Source organism: Chanodichthys erythropterus, chromosome 10 (assembly GCF_024489055.1).
Source record: "Chanodichthys erythropterus isolate Z2021 chromosome 10, ASM2448905v1, whole genome shotgun sequence".
NCBI classification, from domain to species: Eukaryota; Metazoa; Chordata; class Actinopteri; order Cypriniformes; family Xenocyprididae; genus Chanodichthys; species Chanodichthys erythropterus.
This window is the reverse complement of record NC_090230.1, coordinates 44,643,297-44,657,312: the sequence shown is the minus strand read 5'-3', so window position 1 is coordinate 44,657,312 and position 14,016 is coordinate 44,643,297. Positions and strand designations below refer to the sequence as shown.

Below are 14,016 nucleotides of genomic sequence, written 5' to 3'. Positions count from 1 at the left end.
CATTTTTGAGGGCCTAAACATGGTCAAACTCATGAAACATTGCACAGTCAGAAGTGGTGAAAATATGGCTTTTCTGATATGGCTTTTAGAATAAGGTGTGGCAAAATGGCTCGGTAGCGCCACCTACAAAATTTTGTTGTGGGTTTGTTGAGGGTTTCTCCCGTAGAAATCGCATTCCGGGGGGAAGAAATGGGATCGCGGGGGCACCGCGATGCGACCGCAAAGGGCACTTTCACTTTCGCGATCAAAGGAGCAGGGGCTCAAGCCCCCCCTTGAGTGACCATCCACCTGATCTGTGTGAATTATTCCATCCACACATGAACAATTTGATTAAAATGTAAACTTAATAGTGTAAATTCCACTATAATGCTGGGCCTCCACAGTTTGAGAACTACTGAACTAAATGATACAAAAAACACAACACTGATAAGATGCTATTAAAATGCTTTATTGATTCAACAGCAAGAAAAAGATTCTGGTGCACGCTGACAATAAAATAATGTGAAAAGACAACATTTGCTTTAGTAATAAAAAAAAAAAAAAAAAGCCAACCAACATGGCTTTGAGCATCAGTGAGCAATTAAAGATTAAAATTAAAGAATTTTGTTTGTAACTCTTATGGTTCAAAAGTTATTAACATAAACATGAGTGGAACTTTGGATAAGTGGTGGCGCTAGAGGGACTGAGTTAGAGACTCCAAACTGGCTATAGACACATTTCAGACTGTCCTCTAACAGTGTGCCAAATTTCACAACTTTTCCCACATACGGTTCTATGGGCTGCCATAGACTTCAATGGCGGAAGAATAATAAGAACACAAACGATTACAATAGGTGCCAACGCACCTTCAGTGCTTGGCCCCTAATAAAAAAATAAACATTTATTGACACTATAGGCTGGGCATTGACACAAATTTCACAATTGGATTCGATTTCAATTCACAAGCATAAAAAAAAAATCCTAGTTAACCCCAGTTGGTACATAATTATAATATTAAAGGTTAAAATTAAAATGTTGTACTGATATATTTTTACTGACACAATTATGATTCTACACTTTTTTTAATACGTTAAATAGTGGCTGTCATAAAACAGATTTATTCAAACATTAAATATTATTGAAGAAAGGGTTACGTAAAAATAGAATGAATATGAAATATAGCATATATTTAACAAAATGCTGCTCTCAAAGTTCATTTTACATTGGACATTGAATGGCAGGTAAATGTGACGTTATTTGACATTGTTTACAAGCTGTTTTGTTGACATCTTCTGTTAATGATTGAGCTCCTCTGTTGCTGCAGTAATGCATGACAGACTATAAAGTACATTTACGGATGGAGCCATCAACACAGACAACCCACAACAATCCTAGGTCAAAGCTCACGTGCTTGTGGCCTTTGGGACAGGCGACCATCGAGATCCAGTTTGAGCCAGAGGGGTTGGATCGAGTGATGCCAGTTCTGCAAAATTATGGTTTCTTGAATTCAGCATTTGATTTATATCAGAAAATATTTATTGAAAAATTCATCACATTTTACAGCATTTAATATGATTAATATGACTGTTCATTTCACCTTTGGAATAAGGCCCCTTGAGCGTTGACACCAAAGACTCTGCCATCAGTTGATACTTCAATCATGGACAGAAGTCCAGGAATATTCACAAAGTTGCCAGTCCCTGAACAGGCATTACCAGACACACCCTGCACAAGACAGAACGAAACACAAACCACACAGCCGTATCGTCACATTGTTTCTTTAGTTATATTAGAAAATCGAACGCTTGCGTGATGACTACTTTACTGTTGTACTTTTAAAAACCTGGTGTATTTCAACTTGCACTCAAGCCCCTGTATTTAACATTGTGACATTACCGTCTTGATGTAGATGTGGTCATTGCTGTTCACTCCCCAACAGCTGTATGGGCCACAGCTGTAATACTTCAGCTTTCCCGGAAGTTGAACCCAAGGAACAGAGCTGGATGGCAATTTGTTGTTAGCATCCATATTTAAACAATATATGTTATCATGCATATTGACACCTGCAGTGTTCTGATCTCCTCCAGCATCCACTTGTTTGAGAAGGCCTAACAGTACAAGAAACAGGTTGGATGAAAGATTAGTCAGATTAATTGGGAGAATAATGGTTACACTTTATTTTACAGTATGTGCACTTACAGTGTACTTACTCAAGAAAGTACTGGTAATACAAGGTAACTTCATGGGTTAAGGTTAGGTTTAGAGGGTTGGGTCTAGTTATAACCCAGTAATTGTAATTGCTACAGTATAATAAATATAAAGTATGTATATGCGGAACAGTGCTGTAAAATAAAGTGCTACCAGAATGACAATAAGCTGATGTCATTGGTACTGTGGTTTTAAAATAATGACTCCAAACTAAAATCATGTACATTAATAACAGATTAAACATGATTTCTGTAATTTTATGCTCTGCACAGTCCAACTCTTTACCTGCAATCTGCACAAGGCTGCCACCCCGCACCTTGAAGATGTTGTTTGCTGTATCCACCCCAAACTGACCAGCAGGACCAACACTGAAGTGCTTCAGAGACGTAAAGACCTTTGTGAAGACGTTATTAATCAGGATGAAGACCTCATTTTTATTGTTCACTCCAACCACTGAGCCTGACCCAGCGTCTATCTGCTTCAGGGTGCCACAAATCATTTCACAGTTTAAAGCTGTGAAAACATGGGGCAAAATAATGAGTACAAATAGACACTTTTAAAAATGAATTAAATACTTTTATATATAAAAAAAATTAAATTGTTTTTAAGGTAACACTTTACAATAAGGTTCATTAGTTAAACATTAGTTAATGAAAATACAACGGTTAATTGTTTGTTCATGTTAGTTCACACTGCATTAACTAATGTAACAAATACAACTCGACTTTAATAATGTATTAGTAAATGTTGACATTAACAATAACAAAAATTTATAAATGCTGTATAAGTGCAGTTTATTATTAATTCATGTTAACTAATGAACCTTATTGCAATGTGTTACCGATTTTAATATATGTATATTCTTTATGTTACCAAATCACATTACTAGCTTACCCAGAGTGTGAATGAACTGGCAGCTGAAGAGTAGCAGGACGCTAAGATACAGCTTCATTGCTCTGTTCAGAACCAAATCATTTATACAAGTGAGGTCAGTATGGATAAAACATATTCGAATTTAAAATAACAGAAATTAAATGAAGATAACCTTCTCTTGATATATCAGAATGGATTCTGTCAGGGATCTCAAGGAAAATGACTCAAATGCAGAAATGTGATTCAAAATTTATTGGAATAATAACAGTCAAAAAAATTTATTGGAGTAAAAACAGTCAATCAATGTCCCAGCAAAAGATCAAAGTCCATACAGGCGGCTAGATCACAGAGGAAGAAGTCAGGAGGTAAACAGATGAGCACGTCTCTCAGGTAAGACAGTTCACATGTGAACGTGTTTGTTACGTCCCATGTTATAATTACGATTATGGGCACAGTGTTTTTTTCCCTCCCTTTCTTTTTTTTTCTCTGTCTTTCATTTTCAGCAGGTTGTCGCTGGTACCTGAGTGGTCTAATCCTCTGTCAATCATCAAGATGCTTGGTGACGACAACACGCAGCTTCACCAATGAGGGCACGCTATTTGATTATAAAGAGCGCACCTATTGATCCATGTGACAGGTTCATCGCAGGAGGAGACACTCATGACAGGTGCGTGCAATGTTTTCGGCCTTCAGCGTGCTTAAGCCGCACTTAACAGCCTATCTGAATGTCGTCATTGCGATAGCCTGCGTTTGAAAGTTTTGCTCTCGAGGCTCACCTCCCTTCTGAGGAAGGAAGGCCGCTCTTCCAATCCCCGACTCTCCGTTTCGCCGGTTGCCGAGGCGCTGCACAAGATGGACGCTTGGGGTGATGATTATGAGCCTGAGTTTTTAAAGAGAGAGCAGACGGATTTTCACTCTCAATTAATTTCACAATTATGCAGCGATGCTGATCGTCGAAGAGACTCTCGCAGCTCAACTCGCTCCATCTTCAGCTCCTTTGTGGAAGTCACGCCCCCTGCTGCCCTCCAAACCGAATAGGATTACCTCCTCCTTGGTTGGTAAATCTTAGTGGTGTTTTGGATTTTGATATTGATATTGCTATTTACCTGTTTCAATGTTTTTATTTGCTTGCTTTTAAGTTAAGGCCATATATGCTTGAATGCTTGAATGATTATGAAATTAAGGAACTGCAATACTTCCTTTGTTTGTTATAAGATAATATGACTAAGCAACAGTTGTGAAAGTTAGGTTTTTAAGCTAGATGATTGTAACCAACCACAAAAGTTAACAATAAGGATGAAGAGAGCATGTTGCAACCTAAAGCGGAGGTGAGCCAGATGAAGACTTCAGTGAAGAAGAGGAAGAGTGCTAGAAGAAGACGACAGCGTAGGTGACAAAGGAAGGACATCCGGCTTAGTAAATGAAATACATAGACTGATACGCCTACAGGAGGAAGATGGATCATAGACATTGAGCAATTGATGAGTATGAAGATGGAATGTCCCAAAAATTAGTATAAAAGTCTGAGGGGTAAAAGGCCTCCTCAGATGCTGCCTGCATTAAGTGTAGAAGGACACCTGATGCCCTAACGAGGGGCGCTTAACAGCATCTCCAATATTGCTGGGTAAAGCTAGGATATAGAGCTTTTTGGCTTAAGCTAATTTAAGTTTTATTTTGTTTTATTTTGCATTAACTGCTTTGTATTGTAATCAATAAAAGAGATATTTTATTGTTACTTTTGCCTTTGTGAGACTTTACTTGTAACTACAAACTGAGCCTCGACAAAGAACAACCACAAGGTAGTCTTCTACGTCATTCCTGAAGGACTTCAACCTGCCGGCGGGTGAGTATCTTATGGTTTAGACTAGATTTGACTCTCCTTACCCTACCTGAATAATCGTAGGGTTAAAAGGTGTATAAATGGTCACTCCGACTAACATGGCGCCCAACGTGAGTGGCTTTAGGTTTGAGTTTTAAGTTTAAAGTGTAAAAACCACATTGAAGAGCTGTCTGTAAGAGCAATCCAGTAGACCAATCCAGAAAGGATTCGGTTAGATACTAGTCTAGAGAGACTTAGTATATTCCAGTCCAGAGAAAGGACTGAAGGGCCAGGAAATGGGATCGCTACCCGTGAGACCTAGAGAGGGGTCTAGAGGGGCTATTGAGTTGAGAAACCTGTAGTAGGGGATGCCCTAGTATGGCAGGTAAGAAAGCCCAGAGAAAATCTGGGAAATCTTAATTCAAGCCTACACCTGGGGAGACCACCGGGTAAAAGCATGGGAGAAAAACTCTTAAGGTCAGAACACACCAAGCCGACGCCGACGAACTAGTGACGACGAAAGCAGACTGCGGGGTTTGCTCACGTCGGCAGCGTCTGCGTCCAAAGTTGCCCTGACACACCAACGGCCAAGCAGCACGTCAGTTCTGCGCCTGCGTGAGATGAAATGCCTTTCCGAAACAGCAGGTGGCAGTAGCTGAACAGCCAATCAAAATGATCAGCCCGACGGGCCGACGAGCTCCAACGCCAATTCAACATTTTGAATCGGCCGAAAAAAGGCCGACGAGGACCAACTTCAGCCAACGGTGCGGAACACACTGAGAAAACTTAGTTGGTCGACGAAGAAAAACTGCCCGATGGTCGGTGTGTTCCTGCCTTAGGGCAGAGACTTCGGTTCAGGGGATAGAGCCAGGTCAGATGGTTACCAAGCCGAGATGCCGAGGCCGAGGAGGAAGATAGATTTAGTGTTATAACCATAGCAGAACCGCACTTACCTAGGTCTGCAGTCACAGAAATACAGTTACAGCAGATAATGATCTGAATCTATGAGGGTTGCATAGTGTATGGAAATCCACAGATGATCAAAGAATTAGGAATAGCTGGAGCAGTTTTTAATGCTTAAAGAGATGGAGAATATGAGAATCAGATTAGGTCCTCAGCAAACGGACTGTAAGAATTTGTAGAGGTTCTCCAAAATGGAATAGTGTTGCACATGTAGTACTAACTGATAGTAGTACACAGACATGTACAGAATAACAATCTGGAGAAGAGACTTGATTGTTAACATACAATGTAATTAGACAAGCTAACGACAGAGGTGATAAAGAAATACATATGTCCCAGGTAGTCACAGAACAATGTCTTAAGGGATTTGTAGCTGGAATAATAGAAATGTCCCAAGAAATTCAAATGACTATAAATCTCATTGTTAAAGACAGAGATCGAGATAAAATAAAAAAATATTATTAAACAGCAAAAAGAGAAGTATGAAGTACAGCTAAGGCTAGCAGAAACCATAAGTAAGATGAAACCTACTGCACCTTAGGAAGACAATCTTGAACCCCAAAAGACAGAAGATCAATGGTCACAAGAATGGCTGTCAGATTCTATTTAGCAAGAACAATAGAAGAGAGTGACAGTTAAAGTAGTGAGCCATCAGATAACAATCTTAGAGAAGTAAGGTTACCTAATAAGAGGGCAGGAAAGCTTGAGCTCAGGAGGGTGTTACAACAGATAAAGACGATTGGCCTGAAGTAAACATCAAAGGAGTAAAATACAAAATCCCAACCAGCAGAGAGAGAGGTAGAGCATCCACACCAATTCCAGTGCACAGAACAGATCCTAGACATTTCACATTTAATTCCTCAAAAGAGCCAAATGAAGAGCAAGTAGACTACCAGGCAAAATTATTAGAATAAAATTTAACAGAAGCAGTTAAACAGCAAGTAGGAAAAATAAAACAGGGTGAAGACCATAGCAGTTATGCAAACCGCATTATGAAAGCAGCGGAAGCTGCAAGACTTGATAAAACACTCAACTACGCGGTTAGTTCACACTTGTACTGGCCATGCAATTACAGCTGAGGCCTTAGAAAAGTCCAGACAACTCAAAGATACAGAGGATAAGTATGCCCAATGGAAAAAGGATTTGATAGAAGCCCAAAAAATGGTGTGCCAATTTTGAGTATGTGTCTTTCGATAGAAGCCGACATCCCTCATGAAGATAAAGTCAGATTGTTACGAGAAGTGGGCAGAAGTTTACCTGGAGGACACACTTTAGCCACAATACTGAATAATGCTAGTAGTAAAGAAATTCAAAATACGTTAGCAATTGGTAAATAGAGAGAAAAAAGCATTTGCCAAATTCTTTTCAAAAAAGCGATTTAAATGCGCATTTAAAATGATTTACTAATGTACTTTTTATTGTTTTATTGATCTAAGTTTTAAAAAACTGAATTAAATAACAAATTTGTCTATTTATTTATACATTCAAAAAAGATTTGAAAAATTTATTGTTTTATTGTTTTATTAAACTATATTTAAAAACAGGAATTAAATAAACAACTTTAAATATGTCTATTAATTTGCCCATATAAAATGTTTTAATTTTAAGTGTCACTCCTGGTCCCCCATAGTATATGACCTTACTACACAGCACGTAAAGGCCAAAAAAATAAGGCCTCAGAATAAATATAGAACAGAACAGGGAGTGTATACAGGTTATCGTAGTAAACCCTTTAAACCTAAAAAAGAAAGCAAGTTCGGTCCTAGAGAGCCACTGTCCTGCAGAGTTTAGCTCCAACCCTGAAAAAAACCCTTCAGCTGCCTATAGCCTTAGTAATCCAGAAGAGCTTGATTAGCTTGTTCAGGTGTGTTTGATTAAGGTTGGAGCTAAACTCAGCAGGACAGCAGCTCTCTAGGACCGAACTTGCCTACCCCTGGCCTAGCCCATCGAATAGGAATAATCAAAGCCTGAAAAACTAGGGAGCAGGAAAACCCAGAATAATGAATAAAACAGTTACACCTGTTAAGAGTAGTTATATTCCAGAGGAAAAATGGGCCCATATGGCTCCAGAAGAAAGAAAGAAAATAATACAAAAAAGGACAAATGAAGCTTATAACACAAAGAGAATAAGAGGAAATAGGCTGTTGAGCAATACTGTTTTTGAAAATGAACAAAACACCTCGTGTAAAAGGAGTCAGACCAGTTGTTTTTGGATATATCAGGAATTAAATATTTGGTTGACACGGGGGTGGGAGATATCAACAACAGTAGAGCCTATAGAACAGACTGGAATTATCCATGTCCAATCATATGATGGTAGTAAAAGAGAAAAAATTAGGTTACAAACATGGCATAAAAATTATCTAAGGTGCTGAAAACTTGCTAGCACCAAAGGACCTTAAGAAAATCTTAAGACTAAAAGAAGTGAATCAACAGGAAGAATTATCTAGAATAGAAAAAGGAATGATAGGATCAAAACTGGCGAAAGCAGATATAATGGAAGCATTATGTAAAACCCCATTTGGAAAGAGTAAGAATGATTGTGGAAAGGTTAGTCAAAAATATGCACATACAATTGAAGGAGGAATACATAAACCTCAGAGACGGTATCCTATTAATAAGAAAGGATGGGAAGAATAAAAGAACTTGAGGAGCAAGGGGTAATACAAGAAATCAAAGGTGCCATAACTAATAGTCCGATACAATTAGTCCCCAAACCAGATGGAACATTTAGATTAGTGACCAATTTCAAAGCATTGAATAGAGTGACAAAGCCAGACAGATGGTCCTTAATTAATGCTAGAGACACAATGGAAAAAATTAAGTCTGGAAAATGCCTCTCCAAGATTGACCTAGCAAACGGTTTTTGGTCAATACCGCTAGATAAAGAGAGCCAGGAAAAAACTGCATTTACAGTAGGGAATAAACATTATGTATATCAGAGACTGCCACAAGGGTACATGAATTCCCCTGTTCATTTTCAGGCAACAATTATGGACATAATGCAGGGACTACAAGTAGAAATCTATGTAGATGATATTCTTATTGTTTCAGAAAATGAGAAAGACCATGTAAAAGTGGTAAAGGAAGTACTGCAACGGATTGCAACATCAGGTTTAAAGCTAAACATAAAGAAAACACAATTGAAGACAGATGTCTTGGAATTTTTAGGCTTTTGGATTACTGCAGGTAATAGAGGAGTTACCGAATCAATGAAAAAAAATAAACCAGTTAAAAAGCCAGACAGTAAGGGACAATAGGGAGGTTCAACAAATGATGGGATTGATGGGATATGTTTGTGACATTATTCAGTTACCAGTTAATAGCAAGGAATGAAGGAAGTAGTATGCCAATAAGAACATGGAACATGGGAAAACCCAGAGAAAAAGTTTACACCAATAGAAAAGAAGTTAGCAGCCTTAAGTAAAAGATATCCAGAATTGAAGGGCCTAGCCAGAGGGAAGGTAATTTATATTAACACTGATGAGCCAGTAATGGCACACTTGAGTAAAAATAAAGTTAAGGACAGTAAGGCTCAAACCACAAAATGGGAAAGATGGGGAGACATACTGTTATACCCAGACCTGAAATTTAGACACAAAGAACAGAAAAAGTGTCAGAAGAAAAAAATTAGACTTGGTTAAAAGTTTGGTAGTTTATACTGACGGTTCAAAAACTCTTAAAGATGAGCAGGCACACTTGGGTTACATAATAAAACGTAAAGGCAAGGAGGAAGCTAGGAATACTGGCACTATACAAGGAACAGCACAGACCGGAGAAGTTAAAGCCATGTTGGAAGCCATAAAAAAATTGTAAGAGCTAAACATAGCACAGGTGATATTACTAACAATAATAACAATAATAATAAGTAAGTATGTTGAAACAGGAATAAACCAAAATTTGGACATTTGGAAAGAAAATGGTTATACAAACAGTAAAGGGAAGCCAATAGAACACACAGATATTTGGAGAGAGATAGATCAGAATATAGACGGAATGGATCTTATGGTAATCCATCACCCAGGACATAGCAAAGACAAAAATGAAATAGCGCAGATAAATAACTAAATAGATTAGTCCGAATGAGAAGAAGAGTAGTAATACAAGAAGCAGATAAAGACATTATAGGAAAAATCCATGATCAAACGAAACATCCTAGTGTAAATTTATTGGGAAAAATCTTAAGTGATAATAAAATACATGTTCCAAATTGGAGGAAAAAATTTCAAGAGGTAAGAAAAAAATTGCGAGAACTACATGAGGAAAGGATACTGGAAAACGTTAAAAAATTACTATGGATGCATAACCCCACAGAGAGCTAATGAAGAATGGTCAGTGGACATAGCTGGTCCCCTTAATCCTAAAACAAAGTTAGGACATATTAGTAGTAACAGATGGTTACACTGGGAAAATTTGGGCTAAAGCTCTGAAAGAAACTAGTGGAAAAACAATAGTTAAAGCAGTTCAAGAATTAATGACAGCCTGGGGAAGGCCTGAAAAAGTGAGAGTCGACAACGGAACTTATTTTGTTGGAGACGAATTAGGAAATTGGCTGGCAGAAAAACCCATCAGAGAAAGCATTAAGATATATGCCAAAAAAAAAAATTAAATAAAAATGGGATAGCAGAAAGATCTGTTGGTAAAATTAAGGAATGGATGAGAGCAAATTGTAACAATACACTTTTGGACACTCAAATATAGAGGAACTAACATATTACCTTAACCTCACAGAGATAAAAAGAGGAACAAAGAATGACAGACCGATCGAGCAAGAACAAGTTTGCAACAAGGTAGGAGACACTGTGTGGATAAAACTAGAGAATAAGGACAAGAACAAACCATTTAAAGATTTAATCACGAAAAAAGATAAAATAGTAAAAATAATTGACCAGCACACAGTAGAATTACAGAATAATGGAATTTGGTCTAAAAGGTCTTTGGTCAAAGGTTACTAAAACATTACAAAATCAAGACTTGCAAGATACAGAGGAAATGAAGCTTAAAAACATGATAGCAATCAACAGTCAGAGAGGAGTGATAAGAGCAGAGACATGACTAGTGTCAAAAAGCAGAACGAATTACATATTGACAGAATATTAATAATTACAGAATAGAGTATCCCAAACTAGAGGTAATAATGACTCAAAGAACAGAAAATCCGAAGGATAACTGTGAGTGTGTATGGACAGGCTTGAAATGGATAAAATGCGCGGAATGCATTAGTGATATGGAAAAAGGAGAATTACTGGTGATAGGAAGGCATAGGGTGTGGGCATGGCAAAAAAAAATTGCTACACAATTAATAGTAGTAGACCAAATTTACATACATGAAGTCACAAATTGTACTATAGTAAATATAAAAAAAACAATATGGCAAAAAATCTACTCTACAACAATGTAGCAAATGTTATGCTACAATGATACTAAATACCTTCAAAGTTGGAAATGATACAATGGTGTAGATTGAGAAAGGAAATGTTTAACATTACTCAAATAAGAAAAATATGGATTTGGCATAAGAAAAGCAGGATAGAATATGTAGGTCCTGGAGAGAAAGATGGATGCTATCAAACGCAAGAGCAAGTAAAAATAGATAACAAAGAATATCAAATTGACCCAACACAAGTAAGCAGAACAACCAAAGAGACAGGAACTAAAAATAAACTAATGACAAACCTTCCAAATCCTGTGTTAGTTTTTGAAGGGGAATGTCGCAAATATTTTACAAAAAATAAATATACAATGTATGACACCCCTAAAAAACTAAAAGACCTTTTTCCATGGATAAAATGGCATAAGACCAACAGAACAGCAAATGTGATTATCAGGCCTGGAATGTATTCTGGCCAAAAGAAAACCTTATACCAAATAAGTGTGAGACAACAAAATACTGGGAGAAATGCCCACAGCAAAAGATACACAAATGTACAGGAGAACAGTATAATTGGGAATTGCATAGTATATGGCAGAAAAAGACCTTAAATGGTTATTTTCAGATTATAAAAGATCAAAATTGCAAAACTATGACTAGATATGAAGGATATTTCATCAAAGGTCGAGGAGAATATCAAGTAATTCCTTGTCCATGTAATGAAACAAGTCAAAAATGGATTTGTGGAGATGATTATAGAGCCAGAGCAGGATTAACCTGGGAAAAGGAAAAAGAAAGTAAACACTGGTTATCATACTGGAGAAATACTGGTGGATTTATATGGCAAGGAATAAGATCACAAATTATGGAGAAAAAAACAGAATTATGGAAACAAATTTTAACAGAAAATGGTACAGAAACAGATCAGATGGTCTTGCAATTTAGATTGTGGGACATTCTTGGAAATATTGGTGATAATATTAACGAGGGAATCGCAGAAAAAAAATTATAAAAGGACCTATGGTTAAACCATCCGGAGGAAAAGACAGTCATTATGGTATGAGGATACAATTTGAAAATAGATGGTTGTATGAGTATTACCCAATGCCTATAGTAAGGGTACGACATCCTAATATAAAGGGAAGAATATTCTGGGTGATACCCACAGATATCCCAGAATATCATGATAGTAAAAATATTATGAATCCTGAATACATATTATCCTACGACCTGAATGGAGACTTAGATGACCAAACAGTAATGTACGCCCCCAGTACAGGCTGGCGGAGCATGTGCTTCTTTGGGCGCAGACCAGGTTTCTGTCGATTAGAGCGGTTCACATTCCCGGTCATTTGAACCTAGGAGTGAGCTTCTTACGGCAGAGGTTCTGCCGGGCGGAAGTGGATTTGTTTGCATCGAGCATGCCTCCTCATTGTCCACTCTGGTTCTCCCTGTCACCTCCGTTGCCTCTGGGGTTAGATGCTCTGGCCAATGTATGGCCCAAGAACAGTCTCTTTGCCTTTCCACCGATTCGTTTGCTCCCAGCGGTGCTGCTCAGGGTACGATTGGACAAAGTGAGACATCTGTTGTTGGAGGGATTTGGTTCTCAGACCTGGTCAGTCTGTTAGTTGGCCCTCCGTGGGAGGTTTCCCTGAGACCAGACCTATTGTCTCAGGCTCAAGGTACGATTTGGCACCCCTGTCCGGACTTATGGAAGTTGTGGGTGTGGCCCCTGATCAGGGCGCGTTAAAGTATTCTGGTCTCTCAGCTGGGATTACAGATACTATCATTAATGCGAGAACTCCTTACCAACATTTTGATCACTTTGGTTTGGAATGACCCTTCAATATAGCGGCCATGATTGTTTTCACTCTGAAGTGCCCTTCAGAGGGCAATATATCCCGTTTGGAATGCACCGATACTTTGGGCTTAACAGTGACGCATTTACAATGATAAAGAATTGGACAAATCTGTGTTAAAAAATTTTCAAGACTGCTTCACCACAAGATGTAAACAATAATACTGTCAATAATATTTTAGTTTTAAAAAATAACACTTACTAACCTTTTCTTTGTAAAGTTATAATGTCGTTTCCAACATAACACCTAAAAACCTTAAAACTAAATGATGAGAACTACTTAAGCTCAAATAATGTGCATATTTTAACAGAAGTGTTTTATAAAAAAATTATTAGCTTCAGATTTGTCCAAAAATTGCCACTATTTTTTTTCACCGAAAGAGCCTCACAAGCCTAGCTGTATAATGCACTTTTATTAAACCATCATGGAGGATTGGCATCTGAGTGTAGGAATGAATTCAAGAAGCAGAAAGCAGTGTTTATGACAATCGGTCATGCTGAAGCAACAAATACCTTGCTTTTGCTTTAGCCAGTTTGCATGATTTCTCTAAACCTGTCGCTAAGAAACAAGAGAAGAAAGAAAATAGCCTCGTTTAGCAATAAAGCCAATCTCCTCCCTGGCTGCTAAATTAGCTTTGGGTGAAATAGAACCAGAGCTATTAATCTTGTGCAGAATTAATCATTTCCGATGAGTAATTTGCACGCTGCACTCCGTCTGCAGGCTAATAGAAAGCAGGGCGGGGAATTAGAACAGACAGGCGAATATTAGCTGAAGACTCTAACGTGCATCCCATTTGGAAAAGGCACTGACAAGGTGGCCATTAGTTTACGTCTTTAAAACAAACAAAGACAAGCATTAGAGAATTAACACTAAATCCATGTCGGATATGAAATGTCTGCATTCGCTAAATACAATCTTGAGGGGCAAATTCATACTGTTAACAC

At 37.9% G+C, this 14,016-nt stretch overlaps 1 protein-coding gene across 2 annotated transcripts; it reads right to left on the bottom strand.

The window, feature by feature from the left end:
* Positions 1 to 455: 455 nt before the first annotated feature.
* Positions 456 to 6,472, bottom strand: LOC137029648 (fish-egg lectin-like). 2 transcript variants are annotated; one of them, XM_067399292.1, is made up of 6 exons: positions 6,379 to 6,472; positions 3,082 to 3,143; positions 2,473 to 2,700; positions 1,876 to 2,087; positions 1,577 to 1,704; positions 456 to 1,462 (listed from the first exon to the last, which is right to left on the bottom strand). In XM_067399292.1, exons 2-6 carry the CDS (start codon positions 3,137 to 3,139, stop codon positions 1,318 to 1,320), a joined length of 771 nt encoding a protein of 256 aa, XP_067255393.1. In that variant the 5' UTR covers positions 3,140 to 3,143; positions 6,379 to 6,472; the 3' UTR covers positions 456 to 1,317. The 2 variants fall into 2 exon arrangements, with proteins under 2 accessions (XP_067255393.1, XP_067255394.1); XM_067399293.1 differs by lacking the exon at positions 6,379 to 6,472 and adding an exon at positions 3,233 to 5,932.
* Between the last annotated feature and the right edge of the window lie 7,544 nt (positions 6,473 to 14,016).

Excerpts from the sequence above, each read along its gene's own strand:
- LOC137029648 (XM_067399292.1), bottom strand. The coding sequence starts at position 3,139 with ATGAAGCTGTATCTTAGCGTCCTGCTACTCTTCAGCTGCCAGTTCATT. Across the intron at positions 2,088-2,472 it reads CAGCCTTGTGCAGATTGCAG|GCCTTCTCAAACAAGTGGAT; the intron begins GTAAAGAGTTGG and ends TTGTACTGTTAG. Across the intron at positions 1,463-1,576 it reads CAAGGGGCCTTATTCCAAAG|AACTGGCATCACTCGATCCA; the intron begins GTGAAATGAACA and ends ATAATTTTGCAG.